This window comes from Thermobia domestica, chromosome 2, assembly GCF_964235325.1.
Source record: "Thermobia domestica chromosome 2, izTheDome1.hap1.1, whole genome shotgun sequence".
Taxonomy (NCBI): Eukaryota; Metazoa; Arthropoda; class Insecta; order Zygentoma; family Lepismatidae; genus Thermobia; species Thermobia domestica.
The window spans coordinates 50,673,691-50,699,116 of NC_137455.1; the positions used below are offsets into that span (position 1 = coordinate 50,673,691).

The window sequence follows — 25,426 nt, forward strand, 5'->3', positions numbered from 1 at the left end:
GGGTACATTGATGCATCCCGGGAGAGAGATTCGGTATCATAGTACATGCCTCAACATGTATCATGATAAATTTGGGTGGTCCACATCGTTCACTTTCATGGGTAAAAAATTGCCAAAATATAAACATAAGCTATATGTTGTACCACGTGTTTGGTTTTGGCCCAATTTCTCCCCTTTGATGAGGTTCTATTACCTTATATGATTATATGGGCATGTATATGGGTTCATTTCCTATCATAAGACATGGGTACATTGATACGCCCTTTAAAAATTTGGGAGGAGGTTGCTTGGCTCATCCACTCAGTTTTAGGAATTGTTTAATATAAGCATTTGGTATCATAATACAGGTCTTCAATATGTACCACTATAAATTTGGATGGTCCACCTCGTTCCCTTTAATGGGTAAAGAACTACCAAAAATCAAATTTCGGAGGTTATTGACCCCTTTGATAAGCACGTTATATGAATATGTACAGAGGTTTATTACCTTTATATGTTTATGTGCCCTTTTAAATTTGGGAATTATCAAATAACAAAATTCGGTAAACGTTTTCTAGGACCCGTTGTAGATGTTGGTGTTTCTCTTATAGCTAAATACTCAAATTTGAAGGTTATTGACCTATTTTTTTGATACGGCTTTATTATTGAATAAGTACAGGATTTATTACTTTTTCGTAAGACACAGGTGTATTTGTGTACCAATCTTACATTTTGGGAGGAGTACATTTCTTATTGTCATATCAATAATTCGTAATTGTTCTTAGAATTGGGTGGTATCTCTTTCTTTGGGTAAACCATTGTCAAATATTAGTATGATCACGTGATCAGTTATTGACCTATGATGGGATTAGGAGTCCAGGACATTGGTACATTTAAACTTTGTAGGATAATTTGAGAATTGTCAAATGAAATTGCGTCATTGGTTTTGATTATTCCAGCCAAATATAAACGTAAGCAATACGATGTACTACGTGATTGACCTTGATGAGGTAGTGTACAGGGATTCATTTCCTTTGTTGTGGTACTTCCTAAGTTTGAGTACACACTTCTAGAAAACAGTTGGTTCTACTCAGGTAAACAATTGACGGACATTATTGACCTTATTGAACATATAATGATATGATTAATTCTAAGACTTAGGTATATCGAGAGAAGTATTCTTTAAATTTGGGAATTGTGATAAACAGAACTTTAACATAAGGCGCGAAAATTGAAACAATACATTGAACTTTAGTCATAGCTCATAGTCTAAGATCATTGGTGGTGATTGATTTGACCTTGAGCTTTAGAAATCTGATAACTAACCTATTGAATCATATGACTCATAGACGAAAGGCAATACATGCCACAACAGTTTGAAATTTAATCATCAGGTGATGTAATCTGACACTAGCAAAGTTATTGTTAATGCAATTTGATTGGCTGATCACTATCTTTCCTGCAATCTGATTGGTTGATCACTATCTTTCGTGCAATCTGATTGGTTGATGATTTTGAAATCTTTGCTGCATTCAGTTTTAAGTTTTGTTTAACATTTAAAAATCTTGGTTTCGTTCAACATTTTGCACACACTGACAAATATGATCAAAACCGTTTATTTGTTAATCAAATAGCTAAAAAACCGGATAAAGTTTGACGGTTAACCGTGGAACGTAAAATTTTTAGTTTGAAATTTTTTGTTTGAAACTTTTTGCTTGAAAATTCTTGCTTTCAAATTTTTGTTTGAATTTTTTGTTTCAGAATTTTGTTTGAAAATTTTTTTTGACAACTTTTGTTCTAAAATTTTTTGTTTAAAAATTTTTCGTTTGAAATTTTTTTAAATTTTTTCGTTTCAAAATTTTGTTTAAAATTTTTTGTTTGAAATTGTTGTCTGAAATTTTTCGTTTCCAAATTTTTTGTTTGAAATTTTTTTTCAAAATTTTTTGAAATTTTTTCGTTTCAAAATTTTGTTTGAATTATTTTCGTTTAAAATTTTTTGTTTGAAATTTTTTCCTTTCCAAGTTTTTTTCGTTTCAAAAATTTTTTTCAAAATTTTGTTTCAAAGATTTTTGTTCGAAATTTTTGTTTGTAAACTTTTTTGTTTGAAATTATTGTTTGGAAAATTTTGGTTTGACATTTTTTAAGTTTGTGCACTGATTAGTAAAGAACCGGAACTGTTTAGAACACAAACCTTTGACAACATTGTTTTTTCATGATGCAATAGTACACGTCAAAACATGGGGCTGTACTTGAAATGAAAAAACACAAATCATTGAAATGAATCATTTTATTACATTGGACTGGTTAATTACATACATCCATACCAGATATAGGATCTGGATATTGTCGATACAATGTATTTTGAACTTCTTGCACTAGTTTGTCTTTGGCGTATAATTTTAATTCCAGTTGAAGTCTTTTAAGGTCTATTGCAATATCAATTGCTGGAAACTCAATGTCCATTTGATCACAAATAAACTGTTTATCAATACAGGTATGCACCCACGAACGATGTTGACAACCATCAAAACATCTAGATACATGTTGTACAATATGCATGACACATTTTTCAAAAGAGTACTTTTTCAGGCATATACTTGTTTTGTTGCACACTTCCACTGCATGTTTAACACACTGGAATACGTTGATGAATTTGTTCCATTCCGTTTGCGTTAGATACACCATGTTGCGAGGGACATGCAATGTACTCTTTTTACGTAACAGCACCATCTTCTCTTCAAGGACTGTACGCAACACCACTTCATGATTTTAGCCTAATGATTTGACTATGGTCACATTTAGCTCATCATGAAAATAATCATTCATTTGGTCGATTCGTGAACATAATATTTGCCATTCTCCAAAGTTCAGTTGTACACCAAATTGTTCTGCTTTGCCCAATCGAATCACAGGTTCAAATGTTCTAGCACTGATACCAATAATCACATGTTTTTTTTAAATATATTTATTGGATAATAGCTTGCGAAGATGAATTTTTTATCGTTAGAAGTACACATCTTTCCTCCTGAAAGGAACTTACTCAAATGATTTCATGGGCTGACACTGTATTTGCTGGTTTCATAGAGTTATTGCTGACGTCATTGGAAAGGAATCTGCTGACGTTTGAATTCATGATTTCATCACAGTTGCTGACGTCATCCTGACAAACCAAATTCATAGATCACATTCTGCATACAGCTACGTCTTACGTCAAAGGAATGTGCTGACATTTGAATTCATGATTTCATCACAATTGCTGACGAAACCGGCTGTGTACTAAATTCAAATTGATGACTTCGACCCAAGAATCCTTTCTAACATAAAGATACAGATCCAGTATTTAAGAAACGCAGCAGTTCTTCTTGTTTGATGCTTCCATGAGTAAATATCTTGCTGGTAAAATTATATTCTTATCATTTTCAACCTTCACTACGATTCTTAATCCAAACTTTGTAGGGATTTTTTTGGCTAGGTAAGATTCTATAAGGTACTTTCTGTTGTAAATCAGTAATCTTGGTAAATGATTTCATCACATCACGTGTGTTTAGAAATTGCAGACAAGTAGCCATGATGACGTTATCATGAATACTAACTCGAACGATGATGCAAAACTGATGACGTTGCATTATCATGTTCTGACGTGTACTATTGCATCATGAAAAAACAATGTTGTCAAAGGTTTTTGTTCTAAACAGTTCCGGTTCTTTACTAATGAGTGCACAAACTTAAAAAATGTCAAACCAAAGTTTTCCAAACAATAATTTCAAACAAAAAAGTTTACAAACAAAAATTTCGAACAAAAATCTTTGAAACAAAATTTTGAAAAAAATTTTTGAAACGAAAAAAACTTGGAAAGGAAAAAATTTCAAACAAAAAATTTCAAACGAAAATAATTCAAACAAAATTTTGAAACGAAAAAAATTTCAAAAAATTTTGAAACAAAAAATTTCAAACAAAAAATTTGGAAACGAAAAATTTCATACAACAATTTCAAAAAAATTTTAAACAAAATTTTGAAACGAAAAAATTTAAAAAAATTTCAAACGAAAAATTTTTAAACAAAAAATTTTAAAACAAAAGTTGTCAAAAAAATTTTCAAACAAAATTCTGAAACAAAAAATTCAAACAAAAATTTGAAAGCAAGAATTTTCAAGCAAAAAGTTTCAAACAAAAAATTTCAAACTAAAAATTTTACGTTTCACGGTTAACCGTCAAACTTTATCCGGTTTTTTTAGCTATTTGATTAACAAATAAACGGTTTTGATCATATTTGTCAGTGTGTGCAAAATGTTGAACGAAACCAAGATTTTTAAATGTTAAACAAAACTTAAAACTGAATGCAGCAAAGATTTCAAAATCATCAACCAATCAGATTGCACGAAAGATAGTGATCAACCAATCAGATTGCAGGAAAGATAGTGATCAGCCAATCAAATTGCATTAACAATAACTTTGCTAGTGTCAGATTACATCACCTGATGATTAAATTTCAAACTGTTGTAGCATGTATTGCCTTTCGTCTATGAGTCATATGATTCAATAGGTTAGTTATCAGATTTCTAAAGCTCAAGGTCAAATCAATCACCACCAATGATCTTAGACTATGAGCTATGACTAAAGTTCAATGTATTGTTTCAAATTTCGCGCCTTATGTTAAAGTTCTGTTTATCACAATTCCCAAATTTAAAGAATACTTCTCTCGATATACCTAAGTCTTAGAATTAATCATATCATTATATGTTCAATAAGGTCAATAATGTCCGTCAATTGTTTACCTGAGTAGAACCAACTGTTTTCTAGAAGTGTGTACTCAAACTTAGGAAGTACCACAACAAAGGAAATGAATCCCTGTACACTACCTCATCAAGGTCAATCACGTAGTACATCGTACTGCTTACGTTTATATTTGGCTGGAATAATCAAAACCAATGACGCAATTTCATTTGACAATTCTCAAATTATCCTACAAAGTTTAAATGTACCAATGTCCTGGACTCCTAATCCCATCATAGGTCAATAACTGATCACGTGATCATACTAATATTTGACAATGGTTTACCCAAAGAAAGAGATACCACCCAATTCTAAGAACAATTACGAATTATTGATATGACAATAAGAAATGTACTCCTCCCAAAATGTAAGATTGGTACACAAATACACCTGTGTCTTACGAAAAAGTAATAAATCCTGTACTTATTCAATAATAAAGCCGTATCAAAAAAATAGGTCAATAACCTTCAAATTTGAGTATTTGGCTATAAGAGGAACACCAACATCTACAACGGGTCCTAGAAAACGTTTACCGAATTTTGTTATTTGATAATTCCCAAATTTAAAAGGGCACATAAACATATAAAGGTAATAAACCTCTGTACATATTCATATAACGTGCTTATCAAAGGGGTCAATAACCTCCGAAATTTGATTTTTGGTAGTTCTTTACCCATTAAAGGGAACGAGGTGGACCATCCAAATTTATAGTGGTACATATTGAAGACCTGTATTATGATACCAAATGCTTATATTAAACAATTCCTAAAACTGAGTGGATGAGCCAAGCAACCTCTTCCCAAATTTTTAAAGGGCGTATCAATGTACCCATGTCTTATGATAGGAAATGAACCCATATACATGACCATATAATCATATAAGGTAATAGAACCTCATCAAAGGGGAGAAATTGGGCCAAAACCAAACACGTGGTACAACATATAGCTTATGTTTATATTTTGGCAATTTTTTTACCCATGAAAGTGAACGATGTGGACCACCCAAATTTATCATGATACATGTTGAGGCATGTACTATGATACCGAATCCCTCTCCCGGGATGCATCAATGTACCCATGTCTAATAATAGGAAATGGACCAATATATACATGAAAATATAACCATATAAGGTAATAGGACCTCATCAAAGGGGATAAATTGAGCCAAAACCAAACACGTGGTTGTACTAAAATTTGGCAATTTCGTACCCATGAAAGGAAACAAGATGAACCACCCAAATTTATACTAATCTATATTAGGGTCCTATACTATAATACCAAACATGTAAAAGGGGCAATTTCCAAAATTAAAGGGGTGGGCCAAAGTACGCCTCCCAAAAATTTAAACGGGTGCACAAATGTACCTATGTCTTATGATAGGAAATGAATCCCCATACGTGACCATATAACGATATAAGGTAATAGGACCTCATTCAATGGAATAAATTAAGTAAAAAACGAAACACGTGGTACAACGTATTGCTTACGTTTATATTTTGGCAATTGTGTACCCCTAAAAGGGAACGAGGTTATAGTAATATATATTAGGGTCTTATACTATTATACCAAATGTTTAGATTGGGCAATTTCCAAAATTGAAGGGGTGGGCCAAGGTACCCCTCCCAAATTTTTCAAGGGTGCATTAATATACCCATGTTTTATGAAAGGTAGTGGACCCCTGTATACGCCCATATAACTATATAAGGTAATAACACCTCATCAAAGGGGATAAATTAGGTCAAAATCCCCCGAAATTTGACTTTTTGGCAATTTTTTACCCATGAAAGGGAACGACATAGACCCCCAATACTGATAGAGGTACATACTATGGTCCTAGGCTACCATACCAAATTTTTAAATTTGGAAATTTCCAAAATTTAAGGGGGTGGTCCTATGTACCCCTGCCAAAATTTAGGGGATGGGCCATAGTACCCCTGCCAAAATTTAGAGGGGGTGGTCCTATGTACTCCTGGGTCATTGACCGCGGGCCTGGCCGTAAAAGGGAACGAATTTCAAAAATTCCGGTCATAAAAGAGAGTGAGGATGAGTCATTCGCGCCAACGGGGGGAGTACTACTGTATTTGAAGGACAGCGGTTGCAAAATAATCGATTGTCATTTGTTTTAACGTAATTTATACAACTTATTTACAGAATTAGTAATTTCCTAAACAAGCAAGCACAATTCCTGTTAAAAGGATACGATTTGGAGAACCACTTCGCTGCTAGTAAGCGTAATTATATTTACTATATGATCTAACTAATCTTACAGGGCTAATGTGCTTATTAAAATATTTTTGAAAGCTATTGCTCCTTTCATCCTCTGTTTCATCAGGATTACAAAAAATACTTCGCTAAGAATAGTGCTTATACGAGGAGTATATGAAGCTGTGTGTCTATGGAAAACCTCTTACACGTGTATGATCAAGAGGAATATTGATACCAGGCTCAAGACATATGTAAGAGACTCAAACACTTAAGATTAGGATTCTGTGGCTCCAAGTCTTTCTAAATATCTAACGATGTCCACTCATAGTATTAAGAAGCTTAAAATCATTAAAACAATTCATCAAACATTGAAAGGAATGAGTTTAAATCTATTATATAAGATCCTGAGAACACAAGTTAAATTTGAATTGAAGTAATTACTAAACGAATTGAGACTTCGTTATTATATATTTTATTAACAATTTTAAAATTCATTAGGTTTTGAACTTCTATTCATTCACACTATATATAAGCCCAGGGACGTGATAGGGGAGCAGTTGATCATAGTGGCCATACTCAAATCCCACAGATTGTTGGCCCAAAATTGGAGAATGGTGAATTCGTTGGAAAATTGTTGGCCCAACGTTGGGAACGATGAATTAATTGGAAAATTTTGGGGCCAAAGTTGGGGAACGATGAATTCGTTGGAAAATTGTTGGACCAACGTTGGGAACGATGAATTCGTTGGAAAATTGTTGGGCCAAAGTTGGGGAACGGTGAATTCGTTGGAAAATTGTTGGCCCAACGGTACGAAACGGTGAATTCGTTGCAAAATTGTTTTTCTAACGTTGAGCCAACATCTGTGCTACTTTGCTAGAGTTATAAAGTGACAAAATCTACATAGATTATATTATGTGATAAAATTTACTTTTGTTTTATTCTGGATAGTGATGGATAAATTATAAGTTCCGTTTCGGTTATTTTGTTATTCCGATATATTTACAGTATGTTGGGCAGCATATCATAATTAATGTTTTGTCTAATGAAGAATCCATAAATATGTGAGTTTAGTGTTTTTGTATTTGAAGCGACCGAGGATATAAGCAGCAGCAGTTTTAAAGAATATTTTCAGAACAGCAACTACATAGACTGTAAGAATAGTCATTTTATTTAGCTATGAAAAAAAGTGCACTTAGTTTTTATATTTCATCATAATTATATTGAGTTTAAACTATATTACCTTTACATCAAAACGCCACTAAACACGTAGGGAAGCGATAGATGATAGAGAGTGATAATGACGCGTGCATCAATCAATAACATGCGACATATGCTAACAAATGCCTTTATACTAAGCGTGTGGTCTGATAATGATATCCTTTACATAATTAATCAGAAAACAGAGATGCTAATAATAGACTGTTTGCTCGAGTCACTGGTTGCTCGAGCAGTGCATAAATCAATCAGCTGAAACACATGTTTCAGAAATCGTAGCGTTTGAAGCGTTGTTAATAGTAGCACACACAAGCGGGTGTTTCGGAAATTTAACATTCCTCTTATGGCTATTAATGAAGTGAAATTAAATCTTTGAATTTAACGTCCCACGATCATGCAAGTTAGGCTAAGGGAGACGAGGATTAAAGCAAGTGAATGGTGAATGAAAGAACTGGTGGAATGATAAAATGGGAGGAAACAGGAGTGCTCAGAGAAAACTCACGGACACGATGTTGTTCATCACAAACTTACTTGGCCGGGGATCGAACAAGGGACCCCACGCACTAGAGGTAAGAGCTCTACCACTGAGCCACCGTGCCTGCCTTATGGATATTACATATGTTGTGGAATACATTGTGGAAAAATAAACATTTACTATTTTAAGATATCGGTATTGAAACAGAAATCACGTATGTCCTGAAAACATGTGAGATTAAGTACTTGAACCAGAGGCGGATCCAGGGGAGCGATTGGGGCGATTGCCCCCCCCCCCCAGAAGAGGCAACTTTTTTATTTTATATATAAATAAAACCAATCCCACAGCTTGGAACTCTTAAAACTAGCTCTAAGTAGTAGTATTACAATCCACCCCACCCCCAAAAGTCCGTCTTGGATCCGCCCCTGACTTGAACTCCCCTCTTCCATTGATGGGATCCTGCGTACACTACTGGCGTAATTTTCTAACGCGCATGGTTTCTGTTAGCTTGGTCCTGGATCGAGATGAGACAAGACGAGACGGGACGAGAAAAATATCTAAAATGGAAACTAATTAGGAAAACCTGATGTCTCGTCTCGACTCGTAAGCAATAATATCAACAGTACCGAAATAACGTTATTCGAAACGTTATTCCTGCCATAATAAAACATGAAACTTACGAAGTGAGTACAGTTCTTGCTCCCTTTCCTTTTCCTGTTGAAGGCGACAATAATTGATGAGTTGCTGAATGAGCAGCGGGACGCAGAGACAGGCACCTTGACAAAGTCCAACCAATGATATTTCACATAATACATTGTCCATGGAAGCAAATGAGTTTGACTGTTCTTCTTTATTTTCAGCCTTCTGAAACTGTTTACATTTACGACCCAAGCGTAAAGCTTCTATTGTCCTGAAAATAAAGACAATAAAATGTGGTACCTTTATATATATATATATATATATATATATGAAGAATATGAAAGGGAATATGAAGAAGTGGTATTAAACCTGGGGTGGGCACACCCTTGAAGTACGCGAGGAATTTTGGGGGAACTAAAACTTAAAATAACATATTTGTAACATACTTTTATTAAATTTATCTCATGATTCTTCTATTTATACTAAAATTGAGAGCAAAACGTTGAGCTGAATAGAATGATTTATAGTTCATAGATATAGGTCGAAAGGATCAGTAGTTAGAGCATAAAAGCTCCATAGCCTATAATATCTTTGAAAGTTTGTATCTTAAGAACCGTTGACACCAGGATCACCAAAGATCGTTCGTGGGTAGACAATTGCAATAGCTCTTAAATGCATTCCTGATTTTGAATACACAACCCCCAAGACCTAATATATATTCCAAATTTGAGACATTTCGTTGTTTACGACTATAGTGTGAGTGCTATAGGGTCATATGAGATAATAATTTAAAGTACTTACTGATACACACACACACACACACACACACACACATATATATATATATATATATATATATATATATATATATATAAACGTCCCCTTATCTCCCTATAAGGGTACGAAAACCAAAATACGCAAAATTTCAAAAATCATATAACTCCGGAACCAGATAAAAGTTGCAAAAAGTTTAACGGATTATAGTATTTGGGGACAAGATTTACCCACCCACCAAGTGTGATTGCAATAGACCTGGAACAAGTGTCTCCCCTCTCTTGTAAGTTAAGTTAAGTTAACATTAGCTTTCAAAGAAGTCGCTTTGAAAACACAAGTTCTTTCTACTTGTTTTGAGGCGAACATTTATTTTTATCACTGATGTTATGAAACATAAAACTATAGTGTTACATAGTTTACAATTGATTTAACCGGGAATCGATGTCAGGTTTCTGACATTAAATGTGAAATGGTTAAACACACCTCCGACTAGAGATTTCTAAATAACTGTGTACGCGTACATCAATCTGCATGGGTATTGGCAGCAGTTCAACGACCTATTGTATGGATACATGAATCCAACGGCTTTTCACACTGTGCACTAATATAGTAATAATTTTTGATTATTTAAGACTGTGCCAAATAATACCAAAGTTGTCTAATACAAGTTAAAATTTAACTGTGTAGACCTTGTATTTTAATTTATTACCTATCTGTTTTTATATCAGTGGCAAAATCATTACAACCAGTGATAAAGATTAAAAGGATTAGTGACATTTAAGGAAATGAGGACTATAAAATATCACGTATAGGACGTGAACAGCCAAGTGCATAAGATATCAGTAATAAATATCTCAACTCAAATGGTCATATTGCGTGTCTAACATCGTATAAATGAAGTAAAGGGCAGTATCTGTTGTATTGTTTTCCATTGAGGAAATACAGCTAAATTACTGGCGAAGTATGAATTGTTTTCTACCCATAAAAGGCATCATGTATAATCTTCATTTTACTGCAAAGTTCATATACTATATTGACTGGTTCATTCATGACTGTAATCATAATTAACACATTTAAGCCCTGGCAACGTTTATCCACGAACAGCTGTACAACCAATATCCGACATCAATTAAACATACAACTAGAAAAACAAATTGTAGAAGACATAACTATATACATATCCACGATTGATATTATTGAAAGTATTGGCCACCTTAATTAATTACAACATTTTCCTGCCGCAACAGTATTAGATGTCATAATATCTATTTTCTCAAGACCCGGTCAAATGGCGTGTAACACTTACTGCATATGTAAACTTCCAAACGCACAGTGCCAATGTCAATCACTATTATTATTATTATTATTATTATTATGATTATTATTATTATTATTATTATTATTATTATTATTATTATTATTATTATTATTATTATTATTATTATTATTATTATTATTATTATTATAAGTATTATTATAAGTATTATGCTTGTTGGCAAGTCCTGAGACTAATGAGGTGTTTTTTCCCCTTAAATTTGGATTTCGGCCTGGGAATATTTCTTCCACGTTTTTCGATTTTCAGCTTCCTCTTTCAAATCTTCTATTTTTTTCAAATAATCGATCAGTTGTATTCTTTTTCTTCCTACTCCTCGCTCTCTTTCTATGGCGGTATAAAGAACACAATTGCTTCGCAAGATGACCAATCCAATTGGCCTTCCTATGAAGAATGCTGGCTAAAAGCATCCTCTTCTCTCCTATCTGTTTTAAAACATCTTCGTTTGTTATTCTTTCCGTCCATTTTATCTTCTCCATCTTCCCCCAACACCACATTTCGAAAGTCTCTAAATATTTCTTCTCTAACTTCCGTAATTTCCACGTCTCTGAACCATAGCACTAAACCAACCTCTCCTTCGGACCAATATTAAGCCTGCTAGTTAAGAATGATCTTTTCCTCTTGAATGGTTCTTTGGTTATGACAATTCTCGACGTGATCTCTTTGATGCAGCAAGATATCTGGTCAACACACTTCTCAGATGCTTGAAATTATTGACCTCTTCAAGTTCTCTTTGTTCTAGTTTGACTCGTAAGGGTGCGTTCTCTCGGAACATTCTCATGGGGATTTCCATGCCATATATATATATATTCCTTGTATCAACTATTTGGTCAATAATCTCCGATACCTCTTCTTCTGTTCTAGCTACAATAAGTATAATCTGCATACTTGATTTTGTTAATGATCTGCCCTCCGATCTTGAAATCTCCAATGAGCATTTTAATGAATGCTTCCTTCATTAAACATTCACTATAAATATTGGGGTGACATGTTACATCCTTGTCTGACTCCTCTTGCAATCTCTCAAACTATTAGATTTTCCTTCATTCAAGCACAATTTCACTCATGTCCTATGTACAGGTTGCAAATGAGTCGTTAGTCTCCAGTGAAAATATTTTTTTTTTTAAGTATTTTCAGAATTTTAGTCCAAATGACCCGGTAGAAATATTTTTGACAGTCGATGAAGCATAAACACAACTCTTCTTTTAGTAAAGAACTCGTTCTGATTTAATTATCATCAACCCAATGTCATCTCTGATGCTCTTTCCTTTCCGGAATCCAAGTTGATGTGTTTCCAATACCTCTTCTATCTTACTTTACAGCCACCGCTTCAGTATACTCGCGATAATCTTGGTAGTGTGGTAAATAAGGCCAATGATTTTGTGATTGCTGCACTTCTTTGCTTGCTTTTTCTTGGGTAATGTCATCATTGTAACATCAAGAAAATCCTTTGCCCATTCTCCACTCAGGTGGATCTTGTTAATAAATGAAGTCAGTACTTTCATCACATTCTTCTAACACCTTGAGCAAATCTGCTAGTATGTCGTTGTCTCCAGTGACCTTCCTCCTTTGCATGTCTTTGATGACTTGTATTGCTGCATTTGTCAACATACTGGGTCCATATTATTCATCATCCACCTCTTCCTCTTCTCTCTAGCTGTATTATGACATGAAGAAAGAGACTGCAATCCGTGTTATTTTCTTCCATAACCTCGTATAAACGCCTGATGCGAGCTCAATAAATTTATGCCTTTTCCGGCTGTTAAAATGCTATCTACAATCTCATATCGTCAATGCCTTATGGAAAACCTGCACGGAGGAATTGGATAGAATTCCTATCCCTGTGCTCAAGTTAGGGTTGCTACAATAAAAATTGTGATTCAGGCGATAGTCCATAATGTGGATGATCCGACAGAACGCAACCAATAGTGTCGGAACGGGTTTTCATAAAGTAAGAACTGTCGGTTGATTATAACTCTTCTGTATTCTCCCTTTATAAGATATGCTTTTTCAACAACCTTACACTGAGTATTTAGGTAAAGCAGTGGATCAACAACATTATTCTTTAAGTGAATACTACTCTTTAAGTAAAATTGCAGTATTTTACAGTATTAAGTATTATATATAGATATCTCACAAATATTACCTGAACAGGAAATTGACTCCTAAAAGTGTACATGCAACAGATAAAAACTTTTCCCCAGCGACCATTGTTTTATTGCGATACAACCTGAAATGCACATAGGCCCTGAAATGCATTTAAAACGAACAATACACTTAAAAATATGACATATTTATACCTAATCTTATTAATATCCATTAATTAATCTACACTAATCCAATAGAATTTTAAAATTAAGATTCCATTAGAATTACGAGGTATTTTTTCAACCTCTGCTAAACTGCCAAAGAAGAACCACATGATATAGCGAAACGTGGACGAGACAAACTGTTCATTAGACACTGCCCAGGGCCCCATATTGATAGACAGGCGTAGTTTGTAAAAAGCACTAGATTACAATATATGAACAGTCTGTGAAGTTCTCTGAAGTTTAAAAATCGAAGCCTGGAGAAATTGAATTTCACTTGGCGGGCCCTTCGATTGTACTTAATAAGTTTCCAAGCTCGCTACTTCACAATGATTGAATGGCAGAAGTCAATCTAACACTGTGGAGAGGAAGGGGGTGAGGTCCATTGAACAACTTTATCTTGGTCTATTTCGTGATCTTACATGGCTTTTCTCCTGGAGGGCTAAGCGAAAGTTGAAGAAATAGCCCTCGTCCATTATAATTTAAAAAAAGAAGATAGAATATATATATATATATATATATATATATATATATATATATATATATATATATATATATATATATATATATATATATATATATATATATATCTTAATTTGATTCGGCAAAATAATAGCATAAAAAAGAAGGTAGAATATGTCTTAATTTGGTTGGGCAAAATAATAGCATAAAAAAGAAGGTAGAATATGTCTTAATTTGGTTGGGCAAAATAATAGCATAAAAAGGTAGAATATGTCTTAATTTGGTTGGGCAAAATAATAGCATAAAAAAGGTAGAATATGTCTTAATTTGGTTGGGCAAAATAATAGCATAAAAAGGAAGATAGAATATGTCTTAATTTGGTTGGACAAAATAATAGCATAAAAAAGAAGGTAGAATATGTCTTAATTAGGTTGGGCAAAATAATAGCATAAAAAAGAAGATAGAATATGTCTTAATTTGGTTGGGCAAAATAATAGCATAAAAAAGGTAGAATATGTCTTAATTTGGTTGGGCAAAATAATAGCATAAAAAGGAAGATAGAATATGTCTTAATTTGGTTGGACAAAATAATAGCATAAAAAGGAAGATAGGATATATATCTTAATTTGGTTGGGCAAAATAATAGCATAAAAAAGGTAGAATATGTCTTAATTTGGTTGGGCAAAATAATAGCATAAAAAAGGTAGAACATGTCTTAATTTGGTTGGGCAAAATAATAGCATAAAAAAGAAGATAGAATATGTCTTAATTAGGTTGGGCAAAATAATAGCATCTTCAAATGGAAGCACAAACCACCCCATATGTTTCCTATTATACATAATTGCGACAATAAATTTAAAAATTTATGATGATCCACTAGTACGTTAAGCCGATAAAGCAGCGTAGGAAAATAGGTACTAATGTTCTGGAACTAAAAATTAGTTTTTTAAAAGTCGCTTTCTGCTCCAGTTCTTTTTAATGTATGTTGTCAAACTATGGCAGACTTAAGGGATTTTTCCCTCCACCCTTCCACATCCGGGTTTAGCGTTTAGCGTTCCTTTAGTATTCTGAGATTACATGAAATTAAATCTATAGATCAACACGGGATACGAATTATACCACTATTTACCTCCCATACCCGTTGTTAGTTCTTAATTAAAGCCTGTTTTCCTGAATTTCTTATCTGCAATGCTCTTCAGATAAGTGTTATTAGCGCTTATCTCCAATACCACGAACTCCAAGTAGATGCTAATTAAAGTTTTTTTTTTCTCTTATAAGTTGGGCAGGTTTTATACACTAAGAAAACCTTAATTAGTTTAAATATTTCAATTACTGTTTCAAAAAATCTGACATATCATGAACGCGCTTTGCACTATGACCTTGCACCTTGTAGACACGCCTATCATCAGAGGAATATGAAATAATATGAAATATCTGTGGATTCCTTCTCTAAATTGAAAAATTATGCGTCAAAATTTGATATATATTTTCACTGTGTTTATTTTCTTTCCGGTGCTTGCTGTATTGTACTAAGTGGGCTTTGCTGTAAGTATTGTTTTTTTTATTCTTACAAGAAAAAAGTTTTCCACGCCCTGCGAAAACAAAACCTCATGTTACATCATCCTTGATTAACTTTCTGAGCAAGAAAATAAAAAAAAATGAAATGTGATGCTATTTCTGTTTCCGACAATAAACTAGAGTTTCTTCGCTCTTCTATATATGTTGTCTGTCTCAGCATGTGCTCATCCTTTCCATCTTGAGTCACATGATAGATATTTCTCCCTTCGTGTCTCGTTTCACGCCTCAGTGCATCAAGTGACGAGTCGCCATCTCACGTCGTCTTTGCTTGTCATTTCTTTTACGTGTTCCCAACGCAGGTCATCTTCTTCCCTTACAATGAATTCTAATTTGCCTTTTCGTTTAAAACAAACATTTTTAAACCCTCTGTGTGTGTGTTTTCCTTTCTCGTATTCTGTATCCCTCGCCATGTCTTAACCTTGGAGCATCTCATGGATAAATTGTTATTATTACTATTTTCGGTGCAGAAACTCTGGATTGTGTTACTCGCGAGGCGAGACGATAAATAAAATTTTCTCGGCACGTCTTGTAATGTTTGAAGAAGCCTTTCTCCTCTTCTATCAATTCTCGAAAAGCATTTTCTCGTCTCATATCGAAAACTTTCTCGACTCGTTTTGTAAATTCAGGTCAAAAATTTATCCCATGATTTGCTTAGTTGCCAGAGACCTTTCGCGTCACGAGAAGTCCACGAAAGATGTGTCATAATAACATTTAAACCATATTCATTATTGGAGTTTGTTGTATAGTAACTTCTGTATCTGTTATAAAGGGACAAGTTGGTCATAGAATTTTATTCTTTGCTGCTAAATTTTCGCAGTGAGCCTCAACCCATAATTACCCACTGCTTTTGTAGATCTTTTTGCTTGCTGCAAATATCAGCCTATAGTTGGATGTGGAATTCTTCCCAGTTCTGTCATCGCACGAAATGTAAACGTCTCGTGTGAACCACTCTACTCCTTTTTCCTCAATTCTAGGTCAATGGGCATCTTAGTGAACCCCTCCACCCTTTTCTTCAATTCTAGGTCAATGAGAATACTGAATCATTCCATCTCATTTTCTTCAATTCTAGGTCAATGGGCATCTTAGTGAACCCCTCCACCCTTTTCTTCAATTCTAGGCCAATGGGATCTTAGTGAATCATTCCACCCCTTTTCCTTCAATTCTAGGTCAATGGGCATCTAAGTGAACCACTCCACCTCTTTTTCTTCAAATCTAGGTAAATGGGCATGTTAGTGAACCCCTCCACCCTTTTTCTTCAATTCTAGGTAAATGGGCTTCTTAGTGAATCATTCCACCCCTTTTTCTTCAATTCTAGGTCAATGGGCATCTAAGTAAACCACTCCACCTCTTTTTCTTCAATTCTAGGTCAATGGGCATCTTAGTGAATCATTCCCCCCTTTTTCTTCAATTCTAGGTCAATGGGCATCTAAATTAACCACTCCACCTCTTTTTCTTCAATTCTAGGTCAATGGGCATCTTAATGAACCACTCCACCCATTTTTCTTCAATTCTAGGTAAATGGGCATCTTAGTGAACCACTTCACCCATTTTTCTTCAATCCTAGCTCTAACATCAAAAAACGCTTTTAAACAAGAAGCCGAATTTCGTATATCTAAAGGATGGACATCGTAATATAATAATTACAACAATAATTTCTTTCTCTTCCCACTTCTTTTCTTCCCTTCCCACTAAAATTACAAAAGGCTGAAACACATATTTAATTATATTTAATGAAAAATTCAAGTAACAATAATAATGTACGTATCTTCAGAAGTAAAAGTGAGGAGGGACGCAGGGGACACCATTACCCCACTTCCAAAAATATCTACGGTTTCCCCCACTTCCTAAAAAATTACAATAGGCAAAGATAGGCACTCGGGACGGCATGACGTCCCCCTACCTTCACAGATCCACTTTTATCCTTGTGTATCTATTCTTAAGGAATTCAGAAATATATGCATCATTCAACCCCTACACTTTTATTCTTCCCTTTTAAGTCAAATATGAAAGAAATACTGAAACGTATGTTTATTAATTTAAATGGAAATTCGAAATACCAAAATTTTATATCTTTAACCTTAAGCAATTTCGAGATATAAGCATATTATTTAAATTAACCTCAATCCTAATTTCTTCTTCCCCACCCCACTACCAATTTCCACGTCAAAAGTTTCAAAGATCTTCAGTGACCATTTACATTACAAATCCTTGTAGCTTAAGCAGTTTGTGCAAGGCGTTGATCAGTCAGTCAAAACTTTTGTAGAGATAATTTTAAACATCAAAATATGATCATTCTTTTGTTTTCTTTCTGCAAATTACAATACATCACTCAAAAGTAGAGATAAAATAAAGTTAACATTAATACAGGACTGTAATATGACCCTAATGGCGTTAGATATAGCAGCAAAAATAAAAGTGAGATTCTCTTGAGAGATGATACAAAACTGAAGGACGAAGCTTGAAACGTTTACTCATTAATTAGTCATAGTCAGATAAACGTGGGGGGGGCGGAGGATTGTGGAAAAAGCAAATACTACGACAAATTTAGGCAGAGAATCAAGGGAGAAAGCGTTCAAACAAAGAGAAATCTCAACGGTATCACTGCGCGCAATGTTAATGGAAGTCATTTTTTTTATTTGGATTTTACAGACATTTGAAGGGAAACTTTTATTCTGTGACAAATTTGGATTCATTTATCATCCACTTTCTAGCGACAGAAATGATTTACATTTATATACATTTTTTAACTTTCGGTGTGCTCACTCTCATATGCATATAAATTATTATTATTATTATTATTATTATTATTATTATTATTATTATTATTATTATTATTATTATTATATTATTATTATTAATCCAATAATCAAAAACCACCAGTTTCTGGCACATAACATGGGACTAGTCACTAATAACGAATCATAATCCAAAAAGAAAGCAGTCAAATGTAGCACTTGAAAATGATACATAAAGGGTATCCGAAAAGTGACGCAGTATTTCAATTTACGAAATAATCCTTTATTTATGCATGAATTTGTTAAGTTGTAATATACTTTGAAAGAGTAAACATTCCGATTAATTAAATGTGGAAAATAATATCCGGAAAATGTCCTCCATGTTTCTATGACACTTGCACAATCATTTGACAAAATTTCCAGTTACATTTTCTCAAATTTTTGATATGATTTTTGCCGTCGTCGGATAGTACGTTGGAGTTTTTCTCCAAGTTAAGGAATACCGGTAGTTGTCATGTGCAAGATTTGCTGTAAATTTTGGACTTTACAAATACCCAGAGATAAAAGCCACACGATTTAAGATCTTATGATCTTGGAGGCCAATTGTAATCAATGTTGCGTGAAATCAGTCTCCCATGAAACTTTTAACAACTCAATTGTTTTTCGTGCGCTGCATGACGTGACGTCATCCTGGTCGCTGCACGTGGTCGTTTGGCTTAAGCTCTTGAGTCATCTAAATCTTGCAGAGACAGATCTTCCGCTATAATCCACTGCATGGTGTTCCTCAAAGTGTCTAATTCAAAAACCCGACAGTGCTTTGACGTTCTAGAACATTCAGTGACACTGGCGCTCACAGAGGCAATATTTTCCGCAGGGTTTCTGGTACAAGAACGGACACTTCTTTTTCTGTCCTTAACCGAATCTGTTTGTTCAACCTATTGAGTGACACACCCTTTACAGTTGTCCCGTGTAATTTGAACACAGTTTTAGCTGTAACCTTACGTATTTGTTATATTTTTCAATAGTTACATGCTCCTGCATCGTATATTTTTCCATCACTACTGACTTACTTTTAACTAGAATGTAATTACAAGAGCCCGGAATTAATAGCAAAATAAAAAAAAGCTCAAAAGATTGGCAACATTGCAAAATAAAAACCTAAAAATGGTAAGTGAAATTGAAAATAAACAAACAAACAAGGACTTTTGGGAAGAAAGACGTACTAAAATATTTTAAAACTATAATAGCCTATAATTGGTTTACTAACTGAGGTATGATCCTAAAAGAATAAAATTTCACTTTGCAGTTAGTACTTACTATTTAAAATTTCTGGAAACCTGATAAATGTGCAACCCGCAAGGGATGATATCTAACAATGCATTCGTCATTCATAAGTAGTGACAATGAAAGAAAATGATAAACACAAAAATACTACCATAAACAGTTCTGTTAACAATTTAGAAAACATTCAAAGCACACGAAATAATAGAATGAAATTGCTGTACACTGCACTAGCAGTTTATTTTCAATGAAGAAAGTTATTTCATATTCTTGTTCTCTGAAATTCTCAACAATTTTATAAGATTTTGAAAAGAAAAAAACTTTGCCTCTTGTCAGAAAGAATTCGCTTCTGATTTGAAAATGATCTTTCTACATCTGCAGATGTCACTAGTAGAGCATACTGGAAACAAATAATATGGAAAGGATTCATGTCATTGTCAATAACTACATTAGCATACATTTTCGTGGATCCCAAGAGTTTCAGATATACTCTGATCTTATTGGCCGATACAGATAGGACATCAAGAGTCATGACCTATATATAGCGGAAGCCAACTGCTTCCGCTATATGTTCCGCTAAAGTTCCAATTACAACATTAGCAATGGAACGGCTTAAAATATCGAATGTTTCATCAATTGAAATCTATATACTTTTGTCACTAACACTTTTACGGATACCATCAATATTTCTGTTGTACAGTACACACTATGAACGTTATACGTACGCACTAATCAATATATATTTGTCGAGAAAGTTTCTAAGGGAAATATTTTCTCTAGCTTCCATAAAGGAATGTCCACTGTAATTAAAAATTCACACAGATTATTCGCAAAACTGTTAATACGCGAAACAAGAATGTTCTTGGAACATTCTGAATCTTTTTCACCTGCTGATTTGCGTGTCGTTTCTGATTTGTGTTTTGCGGTGCTTATATAATGTATGACAAAATAACATTTCTCAGCGGAAAACACAGTTTCACATAATTTGAAAAAAGTACAGAGCTATCTGTTGAAAGTACAATACACCCAAACTTACTCACAAAGTTTTCCATCTTCTCTCTTCTAGAAAGACCTACTTTCGGCATTCTGAAGTACTGAAATGCTCTCCAACAGCAGCTTCGTGTTACACACACCAGCAACGTACAATAATTGTTCACACTTGGCTATTTCTTTAAAGTCAGCCTTTCGTTTATCTTTGTAATTCAAAATTCCAAGAACTGAAGAGACGCACCGCACCCGCTTCCATTTGCCACATTCCAACGCCAGTTATTGTTAGACGCAGCGATCACTTGACCAGATAACATGAGCCAAATCTTTGCTATTGTGTCATTCCTGCATGGACAGAGAGTAGTGGAAGAGAACATGGAAAATTGCAACAAGTTGCTTCTAAGTTGTGAAATTGCGCCACTCTTGAATATATCATGAAAAGTTCAATATATGGCATTTTTCCATTAATTTTGGGCTTTAGTGATTACTATATGTGCTTCAGAGGGCATTGCTAACGCACTGAAAAAAATAGCATACTGTAATTTTTATATAATAGATTAAAAATGCCAAGTTTTTTTTCACCAACCCAGTAGATGAAGTGTCATAAAAAGTGAATGTTAAAATAGCTTTAACAATACTTCGACATATGTACAAGAACAACCTAGTACTTAAATAAGTATTATGAGGCAGAATAAAAAGTACCATACTTTTTCAGTGTTTTCCGGAAACGTATTATATTACTCAGCTTCAACCTAATCAATTATAATTTTATAATTAATTGAAGCTTGCAATTTGTTGAGAGAGTGAGCGCTATGATTAGGACAGATTCTCTTACCTTCTAATAAACTTGAAAAGAGTTGTATCCGACATTACCACTTACTATTTTCAGGCAATGATAATTACAACACATATTCAGCAATTTTCCAACTATGAAACTTATCAGAAAAGTATCAAAAGATTACAGAACTGGTCCTTAGTCATATATATATCATTTAATAATAAACGGCGTGACAAACATCTTGGTATTTGAAGGCGGCGTTCCCAGTTTCCTTTAAATGCTGCTAGCAAATGAGAGGCGAGCGGTATTGCCACGTTTATTTTGTACACATCTACGTCCATCCTCTACCACCTGATCGCGCTATAGTTCGTCTGCTTAGCCATGGCCACCCCCCTTAACACTCCGCAACGTCGCGTCAGAGCTTGCGTTTTATTCGTTTAGCTGAAATGCCAAGATGTTTGTCACAGGCTTTAGATGCTATTATTCAATGAAAACTTGGAAATGATACTTACGAGTGAAAACTAACCACACAACACACAAAGTATGTGAAAATTATACAGCCAAACGCTATTTCAGTGCTTAGCATATCTCCCTTGTTATAATACTCCCATATCAAGTATGCAATTGTTGACAAGTATAAGAGGTAGATAATAGCAGAGCCTAGTATATAAAGCAGATCATATCTTGTGAATATGGGAATATACTCCTTTGGTTTTGGCTTTTTAAGATACATGGCAAACCTGCGTATTAACAAACTACGTGGTGGCATTTTGCGTTTTTTACCAGTGAATTTAGGTTTCCGTTCTTCAGCTTTTGGCTTGGACTTAAATGGATTTTTGTACAAATCACCTTGTTTAAATCTTTTGGTTGTATCTACATTATCTCCATCAGAATAGTTTGCTGGTAAATAAGCTTCAGTATCATCGCTTGAACTTAACGGAAGTTCAATACAGAAGGATGCAGGTCTATTAGACGGAATTACATATCGAGCAGCTTTGACATCTAGGCTAAATAAACTTTTATTTGAAAAATATGGATCTGTTTCCAACTTACGAGTTTCACCAGATGATCTATGTAGTATTTCTGACTTCGAACGTCTTAATGGCTTGGAAGAATCATCAGACCTTCTCTCAGTTGAGCAATGCTTGTGTTGCTTTGCTACTAAATTAGAATAACAAGTTTGTTTTAAACTTAGAACCTCTGACAATTTGTCTGTATCAAGAGATTCTCTTGATTTAAGTATTGTAGATGATTTAGGAAGATTGGATAATAATTCTGATTCAACATTCCGTCTAATGTTTACTGGAGAAAGAGTTTTGTTAAGATGAAGTTGAGAATTAATAATTTTCATTTGTGGTAGCTGTGAAGTCCAAAATCTTTCACAATCATCTTTTACAAGTTGTTTTCCAGACTGGCTAACTTCACTTCTTGGAACATCTTTGAACCAGACGGGTGCTAATGCCACAGCACTAGTATTTGATACCAATTTATTAATTATATTTTTTGGATACGTAGTTGTAATATTCTTTAAGAGTTCATTCTGTTCACTTATTAAATCTTCAGTTTCATTTATACATGAAATTGCTTTGTTCTTAGCACATTTAAAATCATCATCCAATTTTTCTTGTAGTGTACAATTATCGCTTGATAAACTTGTTGAATTCATAATTAAACGCTTTTACGTACTTTCTTTAGTGAAATGGCACTGCTATATTTAAACTTCATGCATGAAACAGCTACAACTTATGTTTCAATAATTTATGGATTTCTTTTTCTTTCTTTCATTCATTTCGTCATATTCATATGAAGTTTTACGTCTTCAGGTGCAGACCTTGGTCCCAGTCATCTGAGTTTTGTTACTCAATAAATACTTTTAGCATAGTATATTCAATATAAAAATTGATGAAAGTTGTTAGAGTAACTGGATGCGGATCTATTTAATGTATTCCATGTGGGTTTGTCTTTCTTCCTTCATATGTAACTTTAGTCAACATATTCAGAGAAGAAAAAGATGAAACTGTGCCGTAGCATGAGGCGAAGTAATTTCAAAATAAACCATAAGTCGAATAGTTAAACCAGTGAATTATAGAATAACATGAGTGCATGACCAAGGAAATTCTAATGATAAAATAAGGATATTGATAGTTAGGTTTGTTTTATTGTAATAGTAGTTCTATTTCCATTCGTATTATATTAAAAGATGACCTATAGGCTTAATTTTACGATGAAATTCTATAACAAGTGATTAATATTTGTCATCTCTAAGGAATACCCCATCTATGAAAAGAAAAGATCGAAAACATTTTTCCACCTTTTGCTGTTCCTTGCTGTACCCTGCAGTACACAGTGGTTTACCTCAAATGATTAGAAAAGGTCAGTATTTACAGAGGTCCGGGGTCAGGGCAGTAAATTTCCAGGGGGCAGATTTAACCCGTACACGAGAAGAGAAAGGAATTTAAGGAAAATCTACATTGAAAACAATGCCTGTAATGGCGCGGCTGAGTTTTCTTGTTATAACACTGCTGGTACTACAGTGAAACCTGTCTATGTTGGCCACCATCGGTTCTATCGAAAAGTGGCCAACTTAGACAGGTGGCCAACTTACAGAAAACAAGTGTGATTGGTGCATTTTTAGAATAGGTTTTCTAGTATTACTTGATTGTAAAATTTTAATAAGCAGTGGCACGACAGCTACTTATAAATAATGCATATAGAGTAATCATAAAAATATACAGTACTAGAAAATATTACTATAGTATGTTTAATATATGTGCGTACCTTTCTCTTCCTGAAAACTAGTCTGGTACATTGGATTATTCGGATTGAAAACACAATAACACAAACAACCATGAAAAGAAGCGTATGTACGCAGTTTATTGAAATTGATATTATAGCACACTGAGTTATTCAGATTGAAAACAAGAAAAGCTAAGTTATAAATTGAGAAATTCATATGCAATTTATATGACTTCTTTTCAGTTGTTACTGAATGGTGGTTCATTCTAGACGTATTTGTTTTATTCTTTTTTGGCAGATACGCACATTCTAATATTGTAGTTAACTACCTCTTGTTAATGAGCTAGAAATGTTTCCCTCGCAGCAAAAGATGTTTTGAGAAAATCTTGAGGGAATTCATATCTCAGAAACTCCGTTATCTTTTCACAAGCCGACAGGTGCCAATAGTTGACAATTGAGATGGTTAGTTTTAACCTTGAGAATTTTCTGGCATTACTAAAGCTCCACACTGATGAGAGGAGCTGATATAGCTAATTGTTTTACCAAAACAGACAGGGTAAACAAATACGTACAACCATTTCCTGAATTCCTGTACGTGCGTTTTCTTATTCACATCTTCCTTCACCACCCTTTTATCAGGGTAGTCTTCTGGCCATTGACCTCCACGAGCAAATCGCGCGGATCCTTGCTTCTTTTCTCCAGTCACAAATACAGAACATCTGCCTCTCATATGGGAAACGAGAGAGTTAAGAAAAATAACAAAACGATATTTTGCGTGGCCAAGATACATAGGTAAAATTATCATTATCATTATAGGATAAACATTGCTTCAGTATGGCCAACTTCCAAGATAGACAGGTGGCCAACTTATAGAGTAGTAAGTAACAAATGTCTTATGAGAAAATGCAGGTTCAAGACGAACTAGGCCAAGATAAGCAGGTGGCCAACTTAGAGAGGTGGCTAAGTTGACAGGTTTCACTGTACAAGGAACTGCGAGGCTGTTGCTTACTGGAGGACGCTGAGACGGCGGGAAAGCCACGATCGTCAATTACGAAGAAAAACATTATTGCTGTTAGGAAAATGCCTGACGAAGACAGGCGAGTGACCTACGAACAGATTGAAGATACCTTAGGCCTAAATGCACCAACAATTCGTTCGATTCTGCATG

General features: G+C 34.2%; 2 protein-coding genes across 4 annotated transcripts in view; one reads left to right on the forward strand and one right to left on the reverse strand.

Moving 5' to 3' along the window:
- Positions 1 to 23,287, reverse strand: part of LOC145672025 (uncharacterized) — a 121,641-nt gene extending 98,354 nt beyond the window's left edge. For 2 of the 3 annotated variants that reach the window (XM_081741238.1, XM_081741219.1), the window contains exons 1-3: positions 22,035 to 23,287; positions 13,539 to 13,640; positions 9,327 to 9,556 (exon numbers count right to left, since the gene is read on the reverse strand). In XM_081741238.1, the coding sequence (XP_081597364.1) occupies positions 9,327 to 9,556; positions 13,539 to 13,640; positions 22,035 to 23,188 (1,486 nt within the window). In that variant the 5' untranslated portion in view covers positions 23,189 to 23,287. The remainder of the gene's footprint in view (positions 1 to 9,326; positions 9,557 to 13,538; positions 13,641 to 22,034) is intronic. The other variant, XM_081741228.1, reaches the window with a different exon arrangement.
- Positions 1 to 25,426, forward strand: part of Sytalpha (Synaptotagmin alpha) — a 282,148-nt gene that overhangs the window by 77,539 nt on the left and 179,183 nt on the right. The window lies entirely within an intron of this gene.